The sequence below is a fragment of the Agelaius phoeniceus genome, chromosome 2 (assembly GCF_051311805.1).
Source record: "Agelaius phoeniceus isolate bAgePho1 chromosome 2, bAgePho1.hap1, whole genome shotgun sequence".
NCBI lineage: Eukaryota > Metazoa > Chordata > Aves > Passeriformes > Icteridae > Agelaius > Agelaius phoeniceus.
The window spans coordinates 84,331,402-84,356,179 of record NC_135266.1 but is presented as its reverse complement, the minus strand read 5'-3'; the positions used below and the strand labels follow the sequence as shown (position 1 = coordinate 84,356,179).

General features: G+C 38.2%; 1 protein-coding gene across 18 annotated transcripts in view; it reads left to right on the top strand.

Annotated features, from left to right (window-relative positions):
* Positions 1-24,778, top strand: part of DLG2 (discs large MAGUK scaffold protein 2) — a 983,885-nt gene that overhangs the window by 245,791 nt on the left and 713,316 nt on the right. The window contains exon 1 of one of the 18 annotated variants that reach the window (XM_077174035.1): positions 14,632-15,223. The exons of 16 other annotated variants lie outside the window; for them this stretch is intronic. In XM_077174035.1, the coding sequence (XP_077030150.1) occupies positions 15,104-15,223 (120 nt within the window). In that variant the 5' untranslated portion in view covers positions 14,632-15,103. Of the gene's footprint in view, positions 1-14,631; positions 15,224-24,778 lie in introns of those variants that run through there. One more of the 18 variants, XM_077174039.1, reaches the window with a different exon arrangement.

Sequence of the window (24,778 nt, the reverse complement as noted above, 5' to 3'; positions counted from 1 at the left end):
AAAAGAAGATTACATGAAAGATTATTCAGCACCAAGATGAACTATGATGCTTTTCCTGCTTTTGCCGTGCAATAAAAAGATGGACAAAGTCAACTAACACTGGGAAGATATGTATGTGTCCTGAATTAGTATAGGCCCCAGGTGGATGGTAGCATCTACACAATGAACAGATCACAGACATTTAGTGGGATGTCTGGGATGCTGTTTTAATGAAGGGATTTGAGCATTTCTAGCTTCCAGGAGATAAGAGATGCCTACAGGTGTTGGAGAAGACAAGTTTGAATTATCTTTTTGAAGGTTACTTTTTCCACCTAGCAGCTGTTGGATTCCTGACCTGATGCCATGACCATTTCAGCCTTTTATGGTTCATGGAGAGCCTTCATTGTTGAGACTTTTAAAGAGAGAATGATAGGCTTAAAGTTCTCCCAAATAGCTCTCCTTGCATATGGTTAATTGTTATGGTCTCTGGTTAATGCTTAGAATTTAATTTAGTGTCTAATATCCTTCTAGTCAAGTATGGTGCAGGATTGCCTATGACATTCCTCATGGCTTTCAACTCTTTTGTCAGGCAGTTGCTGAGCTCTGCCCTCTGACAGTTCATCACAGGGTTGGCTATCAGGCTTTCCCCTACACAGGTTCATTTATTTTCTGGTCTTTCCACTTGCTTTATCTATAAATCATGGCTATTTCTTCTCAAGGTTAGGCTATTTTGGCCTCTGGACTGAATGTTGAGAGGTGACTAAGCTCTTGCATTACTGATGGAAAGGCATTCCTTCATTCCTGCATCCATTTTTGCAGCTATCTGGGAGGAAAGCAAGGGGATTGATCACATTTTCAGGGAGTGTGTGTAGAGATGGATGCAGTTTTGATTAACCTTCCCTGCACACATAAAGAACCTTTTTCCTTCAGATTCATACACTAAACAGATGGTTTGATATGTGAAGTCAATTGGCTTAGTTTCTATAGAAGGGTTTTAATTTATTCAGTTTGTGTTTAATTAACTGAAAATGTTTTTTGGATTGCAATTTTTTAACTTAATAATACAGTTGTGTGTGACTTATATCATACCTGTAAATACTTCCTATCATGGTTCCCTCAGTTGCATTCAACCTAATTCCAGTGCTGAACTTGGGCTCTCTCTTGGTTAAATTTTTGACATCTGCTTGAGAGGAGAGACAGTGGTAAGTTCTGCCTACCACAACTAAATTTATTTTCCCTTGTGAGTAAAGGGGAACCATTATAAAAAGTCTATCCACTCTGCATCATGCCATATAGCCCTTCTCTGAAAATGACGGTGAGTTGTCCAAGTGGTCCCAAGTGAATGATCCGAACTCAAGGATCTCAGGTGAAAAATGACATCATTTCTGGTGCTGCACCAGTACTGTCGTGCTAACAGTAGTGTTCTCTTCATCTAGATTTTATGCTTCTTAGAGATAATTAGACAGAGGTCAAAGAAGGATTTAGTTAGGGTCTAAGTTGTTGTATCCCTGTAGATGAGCTTCAAGATGGTTTTAAGTTGGACATAATTACCAATTTATTAGAATACATGCTTTGAGTATGTGTTAAAGATGAAGATAATGTCTAGACTAAATTAGGAGAAGTAATTTAATTTAGCCATCCAAAGGCTTTCACACTTCAGGAGAACCTGCAGAACTGTTAGACTGGGTGATTCTGAGACTTTAGATTTTAGGTGTCAGGTGATATCCCAAATTAGATGAGATTAGGTAGACTTGATTTAACATTGCTTTTATTGTGGTTGTTTTCATAGCATCTGATAATCTCATAGTGTTAAAAAACTGACTCATGCTCATGAGCTAATCTTCATTTTTATGACACTGAGATGTTGTAGGTTGAACATTTTATCACACTGGTGTGTACCTATGGCAAAGTAGGGAGTTTAACCAAGTCTTAAGAGCCAAGAGCTGTTGTCCAAACCAGTCACCTTCTGGCCTGCAAAGGGCAGTAAGGAACTACTGCTCTACTAAGTTTTTTCAAATGCAGCTACTCTTTTTCTTAGAATTAAAGTGTATTCCTTTACCAGTTTCTTTCTGTGTCCTATTTTTGCAGCTGGACCTTTTTACATGTTACCTACATATCTCTGAATTATGTACCAGGCATAAAACTGTCAGAGGCTTCTTCAGAAAATTTGGCTGGAGGGCATAAACTCCCTTCCTCTTTCATGCCTTTCACTGGTTTTCTGTGGGGACTGTAGAGTAGCTGAAAATAATGTAGTAAAATGCTATATGTAAGATAATATAGTAAAAAAAGAAGTATGGCAGTGAAAGATTCTTCTTATAGGCAAGCTGAAGACTCTGGAAGCTGTTCTGGGTGCTGCATAGCTACCTTTAATGCCTATGGCTCAGTGGAATGTAAAACCACATACCAGGAAAACATTAGCACAATAATTTGCAGGTTATTTGGACAGAGACATCAGTATGTTGATGATGTAATCTAATGGGAAGTCCAAAAAAATATTCATAAATGGCATCTCATTGAGTTTGGTATTTTACTAAGAATATAGCAGTGCTGGAAGCTTGATGTTTTTTCCCTAGAAATATGGGGTGCCAACCCAGAGATGTCTTCAATATGTTCTGAGAGGGTTGTGAAAAATATTGAGTTCCATTCTTAAAATCAAGCATGCTGCTTGTGATAGAGGAAGGTACAAATATATGCATTCACATAGGGCAAAATACTTTGAGAAATGCTCTGGGTGCTAGAGCACAAAGCTGCACACTGTGGGTGGTAGAACTCAAAGATTCAGTGAGCATGGAGGTGTGTTTGCTCAGATTAAGGAAATCAAATATTCCAAATCCATCTCTAGAAATTACTTGAAAATATTTACCTCTCATACTTGTCATTCAAAGTTTTGCAGACCAAAGAGTGTCCTTACTAAAAGGTAATATGCAGTTGCAAAGCAACAGCAAAGACTGAGAATTGTAAAAAAATCACTGACATTTTGAGAATTATTACTGAGAATGATACTATAAATACAAGTTTGCAGATGAAAATTTGAGGGGCAGGCCTATTTACCACACCTAGTAAACTGAAGGAGATGTCCTAAGACTTCTGTCTTTCAGTCTGGGCTCTGACTGCTACCAGTTTGCCTTCTACTGTATCAGAATAACATTGTAATTTGCACTATTAGCTGTGCAATAATGTAATAGTCAATAAACAGATCTTTCTTGTAGCAGCAGAAGCCAGGAAATGGAAAGGAAATGGTGATCTCTTTTGGTCTCCAATGTTTCCCAGCTCTATTTAAGCAAAAAAAAGGTTTTATCTGTTTAAGATGTGTAGAGCAATATGTAGGCAAAAGCTGCTTTATACATGAAATTCTATTTTCATTCTTATATTACCAATTAGCATTGAGTTCTGTGTTAATTACCTAAAAAATTTCAGAGATGATGGTAGATATAGGAGATCTATGTTAATAGGAACATGTTGCCATAGACACAACTGTTCAATATGACACTGGGACGCTGCTGTGTGAAGAAACCCACTGAAGCTGTATTTCACAATGCACTGAAATTATGCAGTTGTGAAAAAATAATTATAATCCTTTCACTGAAATACCATGATGTTGATTCTAAAATATTCAACAAGCTATTTCAGTGCAGAGGGCTGTCAAATGACAGAGAAAGCCAGTGCATCAGAAGTACTGAGATATGTTTAAAAGTTTTTGTTCTTTCAGGTGGCCAACATTTTTGAGCATTGCACAGGTTCATTGTGGGTTTTAACAGCTTCACTTGTAGTTTGGGAATTTCTACATCTCTCAAAACCCCACGTCATTAATTGGCATGAAATGCCACTATTTATAGAAAACATAGGGGAAGAAGCAGAGAACAATGTAAAGCAGAAGTATAAAATGACAGTTTTCTGTTACAGGCAGTAACAACTGTGGAGTTGAGTGTTTCCAGATTGTTCCAGTCTTGTGCTTTTTTTGTGCATGTGAATTAGAAGATACATCTGCATGTGGTCCCGAAGAACTTGGCCATCATGTAGCCCAACTTCCTAGCCAGGAATTCACTGAAATCAGCAGACTTCAATTTTCTGCCTGTTTAGCATACTTTGTGGTTTGCTTTGTTTTTCCAGAGCATCATATACAGCAGCAGCAGCAATTAATTAGCACATTTCTGATGAGTATTTAAGGAGACATATTCTTGTTACAAAGCTAAACTTATGAATGCGCATACACTCTATGTCAACCATTATTATATAATTCTCATTACCTTATTGCATCACAGGTTTTGTGAAGGACCAGGCGTCATTAAAGGTGGGGAGATGAGCTACATTCCTGTGCTAGTTTGGTCGAGGATGGAAAAAAGCCCTTCCTATGGTGTATGTTTATTTTATTGACTACACTTATTTCTTTCTCTTCAGACTCAGATTTTTAAAAAAACTGAGCTGCATCTCTCCAGCTCACAAAGACTAACCCAATTACGTTCTTCTGTTTTGTAGACATGAATCACCTCTCATAACAGATTCTCCACTCCTCCTTTCTTGGGAATATCTTCTTAAAGTCCAGTTTGACTTGTTTTACTGAGTCAGTACAATTCTCAGTAGCCTTGCTTTGGTTCTGATTGACAAGCACAAGCTGGAGGGTCTCTTGCCCACCTGCCCTTCCACTGAAGAACCACACAATATTTCTATCTATATCAGGGCTCCCTGACTTTCTCAGCAGTCCCTCACTCTTTATATACTTTCCATCATTTTGTAGTGTTTATAGGAGTAAACTTCATGTAGGAGTTTCCCAAATCAGGACATTTGTATTAAAGTTACCCAATAGCTGCAAATGTTTATGAAGTTGTTCAGATGACAGTATTGTGTTCAGAATGCTCTTTGACAATCGCATGAGTCTCTTACACTGCATTCAATGTTCCAGTCATTGTGGCTGAACAAGTATTCACAAACACTTCCTAAAGCGTATTTCAATATGTGAACTCCAGTTTGAGTGTGGTGATGAAAAGGGGAGAGAAAAAGATACTTTCAGACTTTATTACTGTGCTTTTGTAGAACAGCTATAGTAGAACTGATAATCTGCCAAAAGAAGAAAAGGGAGCATCAACTCTTTATAACTGAGGTTTACACACAAACTCAGTGTTGTGACATGTGCATTAAATGTATTTTATACCTTAAAGAACATCAGTGAAATTCCTTGAAGTTAATAAGAAGGTTGGTTTTAGTGTTGGCTTTAGTAGATGCAGACTTTCATTCAGTATATATCATACTTATTTATTCTTTGTGCCAGATTCTCATATTTTATAGGCCTGTAGATATTTATGACCCTGTTGAAATGAAAAAGGTTACTTGTCTTATGATTGACAGGAGACTCTGGCTTTGTTTTCCTAAGAGATTTGATGATATTTTTAGTTATTGTGTGAAATGGGACATGCTTCTTTGGGTCAAGAGGGCTGCAATTCCTAAAACTGTTTAAATAAAGTATTAAGAGAATAGAAAATGTTCCTCTTGGATAAATATGGCTCTAGTGAATTGGTATTCTGCTGTCAGCATGCATGTCTCATTCAGTCTTGTCCTCCATGCAAGAGATACTGACCCTGTGTACTACACTGAGACTAATTTTGCATATAGAAGTATAAAGAAAATGTTTATAGACAGCCGCACAGCCAGAAAGATTGGAAGAGATTTTTAGCTTTTATAAATAGTTACAGAGGAAGCAGTGCTAAAGTCAGCTTCCTTGTGAAATATCATCAGATTATAGCAGTAATTTACATTTTACAAGATATTTCACTGAAGACATTCTCTGAGTTTATCTGATTTCCACTGCATGTGACTCAAGGGAGTATTGAAGTGAGAAGAGGACGTGCTTAGAAGAAATGTGCAAAGCATGGTATTTTAAAAGGAGACTTCTAACTACTTGGAAATAATAGAACTCCTTAAATAATATTGACAAAAAAGAGTTCTTTAGCTGCTGTGAAATAATAGAAGTACTTAGATACTAGCAGTATAAAAAGTTTCTATTCAGATGTAAATTTGTTGAAAATATTTTTGTGTCTCTTAAGGACATTTAAAAATTATGTGTTTGTGTGCCAAATTCTCCACAACTGTAGTGACTAAAAAGAATCATTTCCAGAAAGAAATAACCATACTTTGACCACAACATTTGAGAGATTCCCTTGGACCTAGAAAAGGAAAACATGACAATAATTGTTTGGTCTGTACATGTGAAGCATCCTTACACCATCAAAAATAAAAAAAACCCACAAAACTTCTTTATCATGATGCCATTAATTACAGCCACAAAAGAAATGAGATCTAACTGCTGAGATTTGTCTTCTCAACAGCAGTTTTCAGGAGTACCATGTGAAATTCTCAATCCCCTCTGCAGCTTTCCTATAGGCCCCATTTATGTACTGAGAGACTTCAGTAAGGTCTTCCTAGAACTTTTTCTTCTCCTTGCTGAAGAACCCCAACTCTCTCAGCTGTTTTTCATAGGAGAGGTCCTCCAGCCCTCCAAATATCTTCATGGCCTCCTCTGGACACACTTCATTAGGTCCTCATCCTTCTAATGTTGGGCCCCAGAGCTGGATGCAGCGCTCTGGGTGGGGTCTCAGGAGAGCAGTGTAGGTGGGGACAAAATCATATCCCTCAGTCTGCTTGCTGGTCATGCTTCTTCTGATGCAGCTCAGAATAGGGTTGGCTTTCTGGGCTGTAGGTGCACATTGTGGCTCATGTTAATTTATTTATCCACCAGTGTTCCCAAGTCCTTCTCTGCTGGGCTTCTCTCAATTTATTAATCCCTAATACTGGTGATTGCCCCAACCTAGGTGTAACATCTTGTACTTGGCCTTATTGAGCTTCATGAGATTTCCATTGGAAAATTCCTCAAGCGTGTCAATGTCCCATTTTATGGCATCCCTTCCCTCTAGCATATCCATTGTACCACTCAGGTTGATGTCATGTGCAAATTTTCATTTTCACACTGGTTAGGTCATTAATAAAGATACTGACCTGTGCTGGTGCCAGCATGGGCTCCTGCAGAATACCACTTGGTAATGATCTGATTTGAACATTGAGCCATTGACTGCAACTGGACACCCAGCAGATTCCTTATCCATCAAACGGACCATCCATCAAATCATATCTCTCTAATTTAGAGACAAAGATGTGTGTAGGACCCTGTCAAAGACCTTGCTGAAGTCAAGATAAATTATATCAGTTTCTCTTTCCTTATCCAGCAGGACAGTCACTCTATCACTTCATTGTAGAAGGCCAACAGACAATTTAGGGGTGATTTATGCGTTCTGAAGCTGTGTTGACTGTCTGGAATCACCTTCCTGCCATTCATATGCCTTGACATAGCTCCCAAGAGGATCTCTTCCATTATCTTACCAAACAGAGATGTGAGGCTGACTGGCTACTACTTCCTATGGTTCTCCTTTTTATTCATTTTGAAAATTGGTGTGATATTTCCCTTTTTCCAGTCACTGTGTACTTACATTGCTGTGACTTTTCAAATATGATGCAGAGTGGCCTATCAACCACACCTGCCAGTTTTCTCAGGACCATGGGATTCATCTCACTGACTCCCATGAACATCTGTATGTACAGCTGAAAATATTTTGACTTGATGGGTAAAAGAGGAGCTGAAGTAAGGAATTAAATAATTGGTGAAACTCTACAGGAAAAGTCCCAGTCAGTCATGGGAAGGGTTTGTGCTGAGTTTATTTTTGCTGCTAGTATGTTTTTAATGTATTTACAGTTTGGATAGTACCAGAAGAAAAAGTATCTAGCTTGCAAGGTGTCTTTATATGTTGGGAGTAACAGGTTCCAGAGGACATACAGATGTAACATTCATCACCATTTTACTGGTTTTCACAGAGACAGGTTGCTCAAAAAGGTTTTTTGCTCCTTCATGTTTATAATATACTTATTTGGAATATTTTCCTTTTTTTAAAGAAAAAAATTTGCCATATTTAGCACATTATTAGAGTAATTAGACCTGTTCTAACCCATTCTTTAGTGAGCCTAATAGCTTGCTTTTAACGCATAAGGCTTCTGGAAACATCTTGATTCATCACTTAAAATCAGTAAAACGCATAAAATTACACTAATTGCCTTGTAAATAGTTTCCCTTATTAATTATCCTTTGCTTTCAAATGTTATGCAGGCTTGAAATTACTTTTCAAGAACCAGCTAAATTGAAACATATTTTTTAAACAAGGTGGTTATCTTAGTGAAAAGATTTATAGTTGAAGTTTCTTAATGTATTAAGCTAATAACTGTTATCAGTGGAATGAAGAGGAATAGTTAGACCAGTTAGACCATGGCCAATGAATATCCATCCATGTATTCTGTAGTGTAAATTCAAACACTTTGCTTCTTTAATGAAAATACTGTCTACATTAAAAAAAACAAAACAACAAAAAACCCGAAAAAAACCCCTACACATGTATTTTCATGAAAACTTGGCTTGTTTCCAGTACTACAAAATTTATCATATTTTTTAATCTAACTATAGGTTCCCTTTAAAAAATTTCCTCAACTAAAGTCACAGTACAAAGAATAAAATACTAAATGCTTTGACACACACAGGTCTTTATCAAGTACGATTCAACATCCAGTTGTTGTTATACAAGTTAACATTGAGAGATTTAATTTTATTTTTTTTTCCTTGCAAAAAAATCCACAGCAATTTCCTCAGTGAAATTGCTGGAGGTTTATTTTTAAGTACTGTAATAAATGCAATTGAACTTTGGAAGTTCATTCCTTCTTCATTCATGCTGTTACCATGGAAATGTGGATTTTATGCTTAAATGAATAAGCTTAGTTCATAAATTATAGTTCAAAAATTATAAAAGTAAAATATTAAGTCATAATTGGGGAGTGATGGAAATCATAACAACATAGGTATCATTTTCCCCAAGTTTCATTTTTCCCCAAGTTTTTCAAACAATCATGGTAAATTATTTTTTTGTGCACAAAACAAGCATAGGCTTCTAATCATCTAAAGGCTTCTAATATTTTAAGCTTTTTGTCTTGTGCTGAGTTGGTGGTGTTTAGTCTGGAGAAAAGGAGGCTGAGAAGGGACCTTATCTCTCTCTTCAACTAGCTGAAAGGCAGTTGGAGTGTGGTGGGGTCAGTCTCTTCTTCCTGGTAACAAGTGACAGGACCAAAGGAAAAGGCCTTGAGCGGTACCATGGGAGTTTTAGCTTGGATAATAGGGAGAATTTCTTCATTGAAAGGGTTTTCAAGAATTGGAAGAGGTTTAGCAGGAAAGTGGTGGAATCACCATCCCTTGAAGTGTACAAAATATGGTGGATGTGGCACTCTAAGACCATGGTTTAGTGGTGGACATGGTGGTGGTGCTATGTTGATGGTTGGACTTGATTATTTTAGAGGTCTTTTCCAATCTTAGCAATTCTATGTTTCTGTGTTTCTGTGATTTCCAGATTAAGAATAAGGGACCAACTGAAGCAATAGTTGCATTCTGTTCATGAGAGACTTTGAAGCTGGACAACCATTTGCCAAGAACACTGTGTGTGGTTAATCTTTCTGCAGCAAGAAAAACAGCCTAGATAATCTCCTAAGGTTCCAGATTGCCATGGCCTTTAATATGACTGTGAATGGAAATGCCTTTTTGGAGGAGTTATCATGGGAATTCAGGTCAAGGAGAAAGTCAGGTTTTCTCTCACAGTCACAAAATGAAACACATATTGTGGAGACACGTTAGTAATCAATTTGAGTGAAATCCAGGAAACTCAACTGGGGATCCTCCGAGTTGAAAAAGCCTGGCTGTCTCAATTGAGGCATTAAAGGGGTTATGTCATCTCAATCAGCTGTATAGGATGAGGTGTAAAATAAACTTGATACATGGATTACGGGCACAGGATTGGAAAAATGAGGCTATGAGTAACTCAAGATGAAGCTTAATCTGATTCTTTCTTTCTGAATCTCTGTTCCTTGTTTCTCATTATTTTGTTTTAGGGTCATCAGGAACAATGAGTAAACCTGTCCTGACAAATTTACAGTCATAGAACAGACTCACAGGATGAGGCCATTCTTAACTAATTTTTTATTTATCATTTGACCTTTATTTATTTATTCTTTAAATTTGCTTCTTATAAATGGCTTTATGACTGAAATTACAAAATACGAACTACAAAGCCTGGTTTATGAAATATGTATAAATTTTAATATTGGAAGGAATTATTTTGTAAGTAAATTATATGTTTTTGTTATATATGTGTTCAAAACCTTCTTCAATGCAATCACATAAAACAGAAAGTAATGATCTGGGACTTTCAGAAGAAAAGTATTAAATGCTAAAAAACCAGTCAAATGTATTAAGAAGATTGTGCAGGAAAAAGGGAACAAAGTTTACAGGGAAAACTGTGGCTTAACTTAAATCAGCCCTGGGCAAGGTCTTTGGTGTTTACTGGTCTGGAAGTGAGGAAGAATTTTTGACACAGCAACTTATGCATCAGAATGCCAGGATATCAGAGAGCTGTTTACAGTACTGGAGATGAGAGTTTGTAAATAATCTGTTCAGCCTTTTTCTTTCTCTCTATGAAAACTTTAAGATATTCTGAGTTCAATCTGCTGATGTAGTTCCTCTATCTGTTATGTTTTACTAGGCTTTGCTGCAGCGGACAGCCTAAGAAAGACTTTCCAACTGGGGCTTTGCTCCACATTCTTCTTTCTGCAGTTGTTTCCAGATTTCCCCACAGATTCCATCCACTGTTTCTATCTGGAAACTGTAGGCCCTACAGCACCTTTGACCTGCAGTCCATATCAACAATTCCTTCAGTATCCCACCCCTCAGTGTGGATATCACTGTAAGGAACTTCTTGCAGATGTGGAAAATAACATTTTTATATGACATAGAAATGGAGGAAAGAGTAAAATCATTTCAATTTAGAGCTCCTGTGCTGAAATCAGAATTATTTAGGCAACGCAGGACCAGGGTGCTATATAGATAGTATCACTGGAGTGTGCAAGGACAGGAAGTGATGGAGCATGACTGTAGCCAGAGTGCCACGTCTGCACAAGCCAGTACCTCCTGTGAAAAGAAGGAGAATTACACCCCTGGCTACTCAAAACCAGTGACGCAGATTGTCAGTGTTGATACTCATAAGCATTGCATGGCCTACAAATAGCCTTGCAAACCTCCACCATTATGCCCAATTTCCTGCAGACATCCACTCTTCCATCTTTTGGAGGAGAGGAGTGTCATTTTTCCCTCCGTTCACTCAGGAAGCAATGCACCCTCTTCTTTAGACCTTTCCCCCCTCTAATTTTATCTTTATTTCATAGCTAATATTTGCTTTCTTTGTGGTCATCCAGGGTGATCACAAAATCTGCCTCATTGCATTTTTTAAGACCAACTTAAAATATTTACCCACAAATGTGCTGCTTAAGTCAAGTGGGACACACTTAAGTGGCATTGCACTGTCATAAAGCAAATCCTGGAGAGTGTTGGTTTCTTTACTGCATTTTTAGTCTATTTTTTGTTTGGTACTCTCTTTTAAAATACCACCTTTTCCATCATGCCTGGACAAAACAAACAACCCAAACTTGAAAATGCTTAGGTGTCTGAGGATGAAAAATGTTATTTCACAGTATGGTTCCAGTGTTACCCTAGAGAAGTGATGGATGCTCTATCCTTGGCACTGTTCATGGCTAGGTGAGATGGGGTTCTGGGCAACCTGGTATAGTGAGTGGCATCCCTGCCCTGGCAGGGAGTTGGATCTAGATGATCTTTAAGATCCCTTAAAACAACTCACAGCCTGAGATTCTGTGGCTCCCTCAGCTCTGTGCTAGTATAGTGCCACGGCACTGTGGTGGTCCTTGAGCACAATTTCAGGACACAACAGCCACACGGCATTCCCACTACTGGTACTGCTGCTATTACTGCTACTAGCTCCTGAGTTCTTCTGGGCAGTGATGGATGCTGCAAAGGGCTGTGCCCTCCTCCCTGCTCTGAAGCAGACTGGCCTCAGGCCCTCCTGAGATCAAAGTCTTCCAAGGCAGCATGTTCCCTCTGCTTTCTTTGAACCTCTGCAGACAACCAGGGTTTCCTTCCAAGCGCTCCCTTCTGCCCGTCTGAACGCACAGGAGCAAAGAGTAACAATGGAATTTCACAGCTCACGATAGTGGCTTCAGTTTCTGTTAGCTAAGAATACTCAGGTCACCAGTTGTGTGTCTTTTTCAAGAGGGTCTGTGGTATGGCTCCCTTGGACTACTGTCTCTCTACTGGCTTTATTCTTAACCTTTCTTTTTCCTTTTAATGGAATAACTTCTTTCATCTCTAGGGTTTTTCCCTATTGTCACCTGTTTAAAGAGGCCCTGAGTGCCTCAAATATGCTGGTGTTTTTGGCATGTCTGGATGACTCAGCCAGAGCTTTTTCCACACTCATTTTTAATGACTCTGTATCTTTAACTGTAAATATCAGTGACATGTGATGCTTTTGAGTAGCTGTTAAGTCATCATAAAACGCTGTATGTCCTTGATGACAATGTTTTCTTTAACAATTAGGGTGCTGTGATAAGAAAAGTCTTGGCAGAGGTGAAAAAGCCCTGCAGGGATCTGCTTGTGTAGATTTACTGAAGTAGCCCCTGAGAAATGTTTTGGGTTAGTCTGCTAGCAAAGTAAAACTTTGTTGGCTGCTACAGAGGTCTCAATTGTCTGGCAAATTCTCACGTGCCCCACAGTTACTACAGGAGGCAACTACTACTACAGGAGGCATGAGGATCTCTTTTTCCCCTCTCAGTATTATGAGGGTCAGTCTGTAATTTTCTAGGTAATTTTTCCTCTTAGATGCTCAGGAGTCATGGGAGTTTTTTCTGAGTGAAGACTTTGGGACTGCATTACTTCTTTTTTTTCTTAAATGTGTCTGAAGTTTTATGTCCGGGTAGTCACTCAGAAATTGTATCATTATGCAGCCTTGCTTTCTTTTAGTGAGATGTTCCCCATGTTGGGTTTGTTTGCCTAAACCCAAAACCATTAACTTCTTTAGGACTGAGAAAAAGAAAGTTTTTTTCAAAGACTGCTGACTGAAACCTTGTGCAATTCCTTTGGCAGAAAGAAAGCTTGAATTTGATTTTCATATGCAGCTACATACTTGCCTGAACCTTGCCTCACTTCTCAGGACTGTGCATCTTTTCATCTCTGCTTTTTGAATTGCATTGCTCTGTGGATCAGAATTCCCCAAGATCTATGATTTTTTTTTCAATTCCTAAGGTACTTAATTTTAATTTTTAGTGTACTGTACTGCAAAATAAACCATGATTCCTTTAACTTTCTATTCACTTGAAGAATGACAAAAAATGTGTCAATTAATTCTCCCCTGCTTTTGCTGAGCACCACATTATTATGTTTTAGCTTATTTGATGGATATTGCTGTAGCCAAAGTCTGAACCACCATAAGTTTAGGGTATGCCAGCTTTTTGAACTATGACACCTAGACCTCAGTTTCATTACTAACAAAAATCTCAGAATTAGATTTAAAACCAGGGTTCATCTCTTTTGTTGTGGAAGTCATTGTTTGTGCCAAAGAAGGCTGTGATTGCTAATTACTTAATTTGTATGACAGATGGAGCTGGGGATCAAATTAAGTAGCTGTCTTGGGCTACGTTACAGAGCAATATCTAGCTTTAAACACGACTGCCTTTTTAGTTCCTAAAAAAAGGCACAAACAATGACAAGCTAAAAATAGCTGTTCTCTTGGAGTTGACGACAGTTTCTGAGAGCTTGTCTTTAGGAAGATGTTGGAAAAAACCTTGCTGTCTTTTCCCCTCCCCCTTATTCTTCTTTAAATGCACACCCGTCTGTTTAAGCTTGTTCACCCCATTGCACACAGAAAGATACCCACTGATTTGGTTAGGACTTCAGTGTTTCTGAAGATTTCCAAGGGGGTTTACATAAAACATGTAAAGAAATATAAAAGTCACTGCAGATATTTCTATTAAGTTAAGCTTATCCTACGCAAATTGCTCTGTGCTGATAGAGGAGGAGGTAGTAAAGCCTCTTTCACTCTTTGCCTCCCACAGTATCTGCTGCAGTGGGGAAAAAAAAAAAAAAAAGCCTCTCTTCTGGTTTTATTCCCGGAGATTACTTCATAATTCAGTACTGATAGCAGTGGTTTCCGGTGCTGTAAACAGAGTTGAGTCTTTGACTTTGTGTCCCTGCAGCCCAGTAAACAATCAGTTAATTCGCAGCATCCCAGCGGTTGACAGGAGTGAGAGAAGTGGTTTGATTTTATTTTTGTGCTTGTGAATTAAAGCTTTGCCTTCTGGCTAGGTTCTGAGTTCCCTCGTTCTGGAAGACATTGGAGCATTTTGAATTCAGAATATGTAGTTACAAATGTGAGGGCACAGACTTCTTCCAGGATTTTTCTGCTTTCATTTTAATTTTTCTTTGTGTTTCTAATCCGAAGCAAGCAAGGGAACAGTTCGAAAGCAATGTCCAGTGCCTGAGCTGGGAGCACAATGCAGTTCAGGATATTTAGAGCTAGTCCGCTGCATTTTTATTAAATGAGAGGGAAGGAGTAGGTGGGACTTTTTATTTAAAAATAGATTAGCACAGGGAACTGAACTTGCATTTGAGGAAACGTTAATAAGCCAGCCAGCCATTGTCCTTAATCAGAGACTGTATTTGTAAGTAGAACATGTTGAATCTGTCATGATTGATGACGTTGTCTTTGTTAAAAGGGATGCTGCATCTTTAACAAGAGCAGACAGAAGCAGTGCAGAATCTACAGTAAATTTGAGACTTGGAAGAGAAACCTTTCCTCATTTTTCTGTGTATAACATTTGTAAAATACTGAATAGGAGAACATCAAAGCCAGAGGGAAATATAAGTAACTCACTGCGTATGTTTTAATTCCTCACCTTTCCCCCCTGGCTGAGTTCCCCCTCCTTTTTCCCCCCTGAATTTAAAATGCTGGAAGAAAAAGCAACTGAGGTCCAAGTTTCAGATGCTGAATTCTCTGCTAATTGAAATTACTGGGCATATTTCTATATATAGTTGCTGAAGAGATATGTAGCTTTCACTCAGTGCCTTCAAGACATGTCTTTTTGTAGTCAGAAAAACAGAGATCAATGCATTTTCAAACTGACAGAGGGAACGGATGCTCCTTAGTAGCACATGCTCGGGATCGTGTGTGTACCGTTTGTGCAGAGCAGAGACGCTGAATACTGGTCCATATGCTCCTTGTTTACTGCAATGTTTTTTGCATGTTACTGTGCACTCCGGACTAATGTGAAGGTAAGAGGGGACGAGACAACAATTTGGCAGGAATGTACATGTAAAACCAGCTGCAGAAAATGTCTACCTTGTGTTGCTGAGTACTTTGGAATTGCTGGCTGAATAGGCATATTATTACAGGTGGTTGTGGAGGCTTTGTTTTATCGTTGTCTGTGTGGCTAAAGCATAGAAGCATGTTTGAATTTTGCAGTTTAGCGACCTTCAGTTTTTGACTGCTTGCAGTTCAGGTTCTGGGCTTTTTATGGTCTGATAAACATGTTTTGCTACTGTTCAGGTAGGCCAGAGACAAGATGCCAAAGGCTGTTTGTGCAAGGCTACATAGCTTTATACAGGATAAGAATTCCTATAGTCGGGTCCCCCATGCATCCTCCCAGGAATGCTGCTTGCATGCTTTCTTGTTGATTACTTGTCTGAAAGCCGGGAGTGTTGCTGCTGCTATCCGGGTTGCTTTTTGTGCCGATTTGTTTCTAACTTGAACCAAAATGCATAAAAACAAATTATAAGCAATGTCCTAAGAAATAAAGAAAGGATTATTACTGCAAAATGCTACAGGAAAATGCCAGGTGGCTGCACCGGTCTCACAGTAACTATTAAGCAGGATGTCACTAATGTCAACATTTGCTTGCTCTGTTAATTAGAGTCAGAACTTCAATATAAGTTGCTGGATATATTACCTTCTCTGCAAGTAGGACAATATTAGCAGACAGGTTCACTGGCATTGAATCGAGCTCTCAGCCAAGCTGTGGGCCAGCTGTGGGAATCCAGTTGCATAATTTAAATGAATTACAGTCCTTAGCCAACGTATTGGGGAGGCACTTCTGGCATTCTGGCTTTTTCAAGTTTGAATAAGTGTATCTGTCTGGGAAGGAAAGCACTGGCCATGACGGATAATAATAGTTAGAGCAGTTTTACCTGCAGAAGTAATTGCAAAGGATTTTTTTCTTTCAAACTGCTTTAAGCATGCTTCTGAATTAAAGTGAGTTTTCTGTATTTGCATTTGATTTGATAATACTGAACTTCATATTTATTTATTAGGACAAAATATTTGTTTTCATTTAATTAAAAAAGTATTTTGCATTAAAAGTTTGCATTCTAAGAGCCTGCTCCTATGTTTTTGCTCAAAGTCGGTTCTGTTGTTTCCTGTAATAAATTTCTAAGCTTTCACATTTTATTACTTTTTAATTAACTTCTGCAATTATGAACCACTTCTAAGGAGGAATTCTTTAAATCTGTGGATAACAAGCCAAAAAATACAAGTTAAAACCTTTAATGACATTCTGTCTTCTTAAATACATACATTATCCTCTCCTTATGCTTTTCTATAATGTTTTTGTCAGGTTAGTAAATTTTATCTGTTTTATATGCCCTGTGATCTATGTAGTAAATTGTCAGTATAGAAATGTTTTGAGACTAACCATTCTTTGTTGCTCATTTTGTCCCTCAGCCTGCCGTACTGTACTGAAGATCTTCTGTAAAAGGGGGGTTGTTGTTGAGATGTGATTTCTCAGTTTAAATAAGAATAGGTACAGGGGAAATTTCAATGACTGTTTTTAGTGTGATTTCCATGAGATACCTTGTCAATAAGTACCTCAGGAACTGTTAGACGTCTCATGGGTTTAACTTTTGAAATGTCTTTGTTTCCATTCATAGACAGAAGGAAAAAGTGAGAGGTTTATACAAGTACAACACTGACAATTGTTTGGACAAGATAGTTTTAATTCGTTGGAACTTCTTCAACTGTTGAGTATTTCTGAAACAATTGTTTATTATACAGTATATGCTATTTACATGATATTATTCTGAGGATGTTACCTCCAGATGTTTTACTTTCAGTAAACTCATCCGCTTTCAATGTATACTTTGATCATCTACTTTCCAAGCTCTACATTAGGCTACAATACTGTAATAAAGCAGCACAAACTTTGCCAATCCCCCCAGGAACTGCTCAAGTACGGCAGCAGCACTTATGCATTCAGTTATTCCTGTTTTCTTTTTCTGACATTGAAATTTGCTTAATAAATAGGAGCTCATTGAAAGGAGCCTGGTCATTGTACAATATGTTATATAGTGTTTATGAAGAACTCTGTTGCTTTTAACTTGGTTGGCACTAACAGAACCCACAGCTCTATGGGTGGCCAAACTAAATTAAAAACATTATAAAACACATCTGTTTTGCATTTTTCATTTTCCCCCTTTATGGGTGGAAAAATCCTAGTGGTGCTCAAATATTTTAGTCTTTAAGTCATAAGATAGAATAAAACTATAAGTACAGGCTGAAACAGGAAATAGATTTGCCTGGCCTGGAAAATGAAAAAGGAAAGCAATTGGGTCTGTTTCTGATGGCAGCTGTACATTATGGCTTTAGAGAAAGCAGATTTTTCAAGTTCAAGGTAGGAATCCCACTTCTTGATTGCCAGTCTGTAGGAGACTGCCCATGTGAACTAGGGTTGCATGTGCAGGCCTATCAAAAGAGAGATCTACTCCATGCATTCTTAATCAAAGTCTATTTTTACAGCTGACTAAAGAACAGTACTGACTTTGAACATGTACCTGCCTATGTGGATGCTTCTTTCTTCCTGCCTGAGCTCTGGGTAAAATGGGCAAAAAGACATCTGAGAAGTTAATGAACAAAATATCTTTGTCTATCAGAGTTTGTCTGGACCTACATTTTGAATTATTAAAAAAAAATAGGAAAAATAACTATTGTTTGCTATTGTCTGTTTACCACATACAGCATTATTAGAATTCTACATTTTGGACTGATCTCTTCCTTGCTCTCTCATGTATGCACAATTTTGTACCTCAGTGGAAGAAACCAAAAATGGGCAGAGAAGTCAGGGAATTAAAATCTAAAAGTGGCTCCTCCCAAATCAGAAGTGTTCTTGTGGAAATGTGCAGTGTGCCTGAAAAACTGAACTCTTGCTATATGCAGTAGTTAAATCTGTATTTTCAGCATGAGTAAATCTTGGGCTAACTATGGCAGGGGGCTGCCTTGTGTCAAGTGTTTTTTGTTTTAATTGTGTCCACTGTGTATTGAAAATACTTTATTCATATGCAAGAGATTTTTAGAGGTTGCCATTGAAACCTTTCTGTTCTTGGTTCAGGCAAGTATTTTACATTCCCTCAGTATTAGCAATATTTCTTGTAAAACTATGGCTAATACTGCAAATATTTAGGCTCCATAGTCTTACTTTACCTAAGCTTTGAAAACTTTTATGGATTGTGTCTGGCTGTTCCTAAAAGTTTGTAGGAGTTTTGCCTTCCCCTGGCCTTCATGAACTCTCTATGTAGTTCTGACAGATTTTTCTGTGAATCTGGGCTGCTATTTCTGGCTGACAGTTTGAGGGTCTTACTGGAGGCACAGCTGGTGCTTCTGGGAATTTGGGTAGCAGAGCTGAAGTCTTCCATTTGTAGTTTAGTACAGAACTAGATGTGAGTGTTGGGCGCTCTCACCTTGAAACATCTTCTCAGCAGCAGTCAGCACTGGCTCTGGGGTCGTCAGAGCTTCATGTAAAGGATGTTGTGAATTCAGAACCAGACTCTTTTGAAGTGCCAAAGGCTTCCCAGGAGGTTCAGAGTTACTTCAGCAGGAGTTTAAGGCTGTCTTCATGTTAATAGGCATGCTTGGCACCTCACAAAACAGAGCTCCTGCCTGAATGCTGGGTTAACTAAGAGCTTTTTTTGGTTATGGCTGCTAACTGTGGGCTACCTGTGTTATCTAAAACTATGTAGCTAAAAGACTTTGTCTGTGTCAAACAGCTACCATGATGTGATTTGTGACTGAAATGTTGACCTATGCTTTGTAAATTTTGCGAATCTCAGATGATGGAGAGGATCTGTTAGGGTAGGAGTGGAGCATGGGCCCGTGGAGAGTGTTGGGACCTGGAATCCTTTAATCGCTTTACCTTTCTGTGTTCATCCTCTTTTTTCACATGCATTGCAAAAATAGAAATAATTATTTTAACCTAGAAGCTTCCAATTGCAACCTAAGTTAAGGATTAACAGTACAGGCAGAGGAATCATAATAACAAGTAGCAAAATGTTTCACTGCCCAAAGCTATTAGACATCACAAATGACAACTGAACTTCTGACTTCTGTATGCATTTTTACACACAGCTGTAATTCCTCCTCTCTGCCCATCTGTATTAATGGTATAATAACATAATTAAGTTGTATATATCCCATATATTGCCACCTGTACCAAGAGTTGTTTTGGTCTTCCAAAGGAAAAGAGCTTATGGATCTTTCAGACTTGGACCTGCATTGCCAAAATATGTCCTGCTGTGCTCTTATGGTGTTCTTTGCAAAGGGTGGATGAAGTGAAAAAGGACTTCAAGCTCTCACAGGCTTCCAAATATATTCCTTGGTTTCTTATGCATATTTTCCTCCTTTAAATGTTCAATCATGCACCATCATCTAGCACTTCTCAATGAAGTGAGGAACAGTTCAAAAGCCACAGGAATGGCTTTGATGTAGCATTTTAAAAGGAGCACCAAGGAAAGATTGGTTTCTCACTTTTCCTAATGTAATTAAGAATTGATTCATGAGCAATTTTTATTTGAGTTTACTCCTTTTTTGTAGTTCTGATTATGTCTGACAGTCTGACTTACTTTACTCATAACTGCAGACACAAAACTACAAGTGGCAGGTCAAAGTGCAGTTTGTCTGCTACCTAAGGACACCAAGGCAAAGTGTGGGTTAGTACTAGAAATCAAACAAAGCTGCTGTGGAATTTCCACCCTGAGAGGTTTGAGGATAATGAGAAGGGTAAAACTGTATAGGCTGTGAATATCTAGTTGCATGTCTATAATATATCTTTTCATCTGCTTATAAAATATTTGCCCAGGCTGTAAAATAAGAAAGACCTCGAAATTTCCAAGGGATTTGTGCAACACCTGTGGGATCTAGCCTCAAGAGCTACAGCCAACTGAGCTGTTTGTGCTGTTGTCATCCTTTTGCCAGATAGGGATGGAATTTTAGGGAAGTTATAACTCATTGCAAAAAAAAAAAATGCTTTAGTGATTTCTTGGACCAGCTTCTACAAATTTCTCAAAACTGACATTAACAACACAGCATTTCTTTCTTTTGGTAGCTTGCAGTATTACTTGTGCTTATGATTCATAGAAAGGTAAAGTTCTCATTTATGGCGCAGTTTTTGCAGTCACACTAGTGACATTATTAGGAATTCTTCAGGAAATCTGTATCCAGTCTCATACTGTTCAAACAATAATTGTGTCTTGAGTAAGAAGTACATTGCTTAAATCTTGAACATTGATTTTTCCACTTTTAAAATCAGACTTGGGAAGATTTGTAAGCATTTCTAATACCTAAGTATGGACTTTACCACTCCTCTCAGCTTCAAGTGCTGATTTACAGTACATGACCATAACAAGTTATGTATGTATGAATGAAAGAGGTAATTAGACTAGATTAATAACACAGCAGCACCTCTGGTTTTTTAGATACGATAAGGCTGGGACTATACTAAACCCATAGACTAAAATAATATTCCCTTAAAGGCCATTAGAAATGTGTGAATAGGTGCAGAGATTCTAAAATGACAAGCACAGTGTAAGGAATTAAATCCACTTCTAAGAATTCTTTATGAACTCTAAGCAAATATGAATATTTTGCTATGGGGATAAGGGGCACTCATCTAAAGTTAGAAGAGTTAGTCACCAAAATAGCGGTTGGAAGGTATAGAAGAAGCTAAGCACTAAGTTCTTAATTCAGAAATTTCTGGATAGATAATAATACAGAGAAAAATATTTCAGTTCAATTTTGTGTCTCCCATTTTAACGTGGACTCATTAGAGATTATCTAATGAGCTGTTCCTATCAGACATATATAATTGGCCTTTTTGTTAGAGGAGAATTAGAAAAGATCTAGGACTGCAAAAGCATTTAAATGTATTGGGTTTTAAATATGTGCAAGGAACTAGAATATAGTATCATGTCTATATGTGACAATTTTATGTTTACATAAAAATGATGAAGAGTTAAATCCTCTACTATTAAATCCTGCTGATAGGCTTGCCCTATGTGCTTAAGATGCCAGTGTTTGTGTGTTTTTATGAGATTGCATAGAAATTAGAACAGCAGTCCTGAATGCAGTGCTGCCTAGAAAATGCAGTGACTCCAGGCAAAAGTAAGGGCTATTTTATTTTTTTGGGAAACTCTGCGGCTCTTATTACATAGATGGGGAGAAGTGAAGGAGACCATTAATCAGTGGCAGATGGAGTTGACAAAAGCTTTTCACAATTAAAGGCTGCCCAGAGATCTCTCCTGGTTTTCTTCTGCCTACATTCATTTCCAACTTCATCTGTTTACTCTGTCCCATTTGTTGGCACTACGTTGGAATAAAGATATTTTCTGGTTGAGTGGCAGGTCCTGTTCTCCAGGGTGGCCTTCACAGGTGTGTCCTCTCTTTGTGCTACTGCTGCTGGCTGTATATGTACATTTTGGACATGCAGAGATGTTTTTGTCCCCTGTTTTTGTTATGGGATTAACGCATTAAATACTTGTATCCATTCTCAGAAGGGAAAGCCTCTGTTCCTTTCCTTCTCTCATTTCCTTACAGACAGTTGGAGACACGGAAAGTGTCTTTTGCAAGTTAAGATGCAAAAGAAGATTTCAAAAGGAGAACTGCTTTTTTTTTTTTTTCTCTTACGGACTCACACAAAAGAAATGAACTCTGGAACATATTCAGTGTAGGCAGTCTGCATTCCACCTGTGGTCACATGTCAAAAAATAATGTGATAGCTACAGCTTAATGGCTAATACAGAAGTTACAGAATGAAAAAATCCTATTAATAAAGGCATGGCCATCACTATTTTCTCAGATGAGGAGGAAGTGTCTGATTTTTCCCTTTGCTACTCCAGACAGATCTGAGTGTTTGAAATAGTATAAATTATCCTGATAACTGAGTAGCTTCCAGACTTTTTCTGGAAAGACAAGTAAACCAAAATCTGAATCCCATAAAGCAAAATTTTCTTTTAGTTGCATGCTCACCAAAGAAAAAAATTTCTCAAATTTCAAACAGGAGTCTCTGCAGAGAAGTAGTTAGAAAGGCTTTCCTGCCTTTGATAGTACAGAGGTTCATGAAAAATTTTGAAAAGGAGGATTAACTGGAGAAGTAAAATTCAGAAAAGCATTTTTATCTGAGTTGCAGGACACATGAAGAGAAATACTGTGGATACATCACACATATTTGCAGATATTTTGGACAGGATTTTACTTGGATTTGTTTTTAAAACTTCAGTTTTCATTTGTAAACAAAATCAAGTGGCCAAGTTTTCAAGTTGGGCAGAACGATCACAGTTACTCTAGTTTGTCAGAGCAGATTGTGTAGCTAACATGAGTTGTCGGAGGAAGGATCCATCTCTTGACACAGGCCCTACCTTTTAGAAAAACATTCTGTTTCTGTTGAATAATTTCTAATGATCAGAATCTCTCACACATTTACAAATGTATTATTCCAGGGGTTAATTAGTCTTTTGGAGGCATGTGCCGTATTTCTAATCTGACTTAATCTAGTCTCAGCTTCCAGCTTTGAGTGCCTTTCAGTTTTTTGCCTCTTAATCCGCTGGACTGAGGAGACCACTGCTAAGGGTTGTGTCCCTGTCAGTAGCTCAGGGCTACAGTAAAGACATCATCTAATCATCTCTTTGATTAAGTAAATACGCTGAGCTCCTGGCATCTCTTACTGCAAGGCATGATTGTCAGAGCTCTCATCTGTCTCATGACCAGTCTTTGAGCTCTCCCTGGTTTCAGAGCAGGAGAGCTGAGCTGTGCCTGTCACAGCTGCATGGAGCCTCAGAGCAGTTGCAGCCCTGTGCAGAAGTAATAAATGTCCTGGCTCCCACAGGAGTGGCCATGTGCATGTCCAGGGTTATGCTGGCACCTTTGGCCATGCAGCTGCAGTGTTCATGTCCTGCCCCACAGTCAGCAGGATTGCCAACTGCTTCACACCAGACCTCTCTGCAAAGTGCCTCTAAGGATGAGTTGCTTTATTCCCAGAGTTAGGACTTTATTGCTGTCTTTGTTAAAAATTACATTGACCTGTATCAGTGACCTGTCTTCAGTACCATTTACCACAATACCTCCTTTCTGTCATTGCTAAAATTGGACAGTAGTAAGTGACTGAATTTTCTTCCAGACTGGTTGGCATTTGAAAAACATAGGGCCAGGATCAGTCCCTGAGGATCCCGCCAAACATAGGTGATCAACTCTCCCTCCCATTTCTAGTTCCATGCTAAATTCTGTCAATTAGATATTTTTTAATCCATTTAATGTGTGCCTTTAAAAAAAAAATAATATTAATAAAATCCTATGAAGTGCTGGGATGATTTCCAGAAGCCTAAGCATATTATACCAATATTTTTACCAGTGCCAGTCAAATTTATATTCCCATCTAAAATAGGTATGATGATATTTACCTTGACAGTCTCTGTTTTCCATTGATTTAGTATTGTGTGCATTTCTATTCTTCTGAAATTAGTATCTGTTTTACCAGAAGCTCCATGCTAAGTGCTTGGCTAATTAGCCATGACTAGCACAGTAGAAATTCCTAGGAATGAATGTCTTTAAACCTAGTCTTTGCTTAAATTCCTTTTTAGAAATCTATCTTTAGTTAACCACTAAGAAAAAGTCCAGAAGTCTTGAAGGGTCAAACTTCTCATGAAACAGGGGCCTCTCCGTTTAAATGGAAAGTGAATACATTGTAGCGAAACAAAGCTGGTATGGAAGAGATGGTTTCTTGTATTGCACCATCTCCAGAGGCTGAAAAGCAGCAAATGTGCTTCTGGGTATTCAATGTCCTTTGGTCTCTCATGTATCCTTAGATTATGATGGTATCAGCTAGCAACTGATTGACTGGGCATTATATGAAACCTGATTTTATTAGAAAGTAAATCATACTGCATAATTCTAGGAAAGGGAAATGTTAAGACTTTGAAAGATGATTTCATTTTTACTAGATGATCTGTGAAGTCAAGAGCCTGAATTCTTGCTGAGAAGGTGTTGGGAGTGCTGATTAGTTCTTTCATACACTGTGCTATGTGCTCAGGAGATGTTATTAATTTCTTATGAAAACCTACTTTTGTAGTGAATCACATTATACATTCATATATCTCTTGTAGTGCTTGGGCTATTAAAAACAGTGACACAAAGGCCACATGCTTGTTTCTAGCCACATGTGTAACCAAAAGATGGATATTAGGCATTTTGCCTTTAAAGCAAGGAATCTATCTGAAGAGCTCAGGTGGATCCAGCTCACTTAACTTCAGACGTAACCGATGTAAACATCTATATCTAGTGATTTCAGGCTCCCTTTAGTGTCAGTAGAGAGGAATTGTCTCTTCTAAGGCATGATTCATATGACCTAGTTTAAATATCTACATGGGGATGAGATTAATTGCGTCCTGAAAGTGCCAGTTTCTCTCCATTTGCCAGAAAAAGCTTAGGTGACTAGCTGAGATGTAGGTCTCTCTCTTACAGACATTTCCATCTGGTAAAATTAATCCTGTCCTTCCAAGCAGGAAAGATGGGATTTT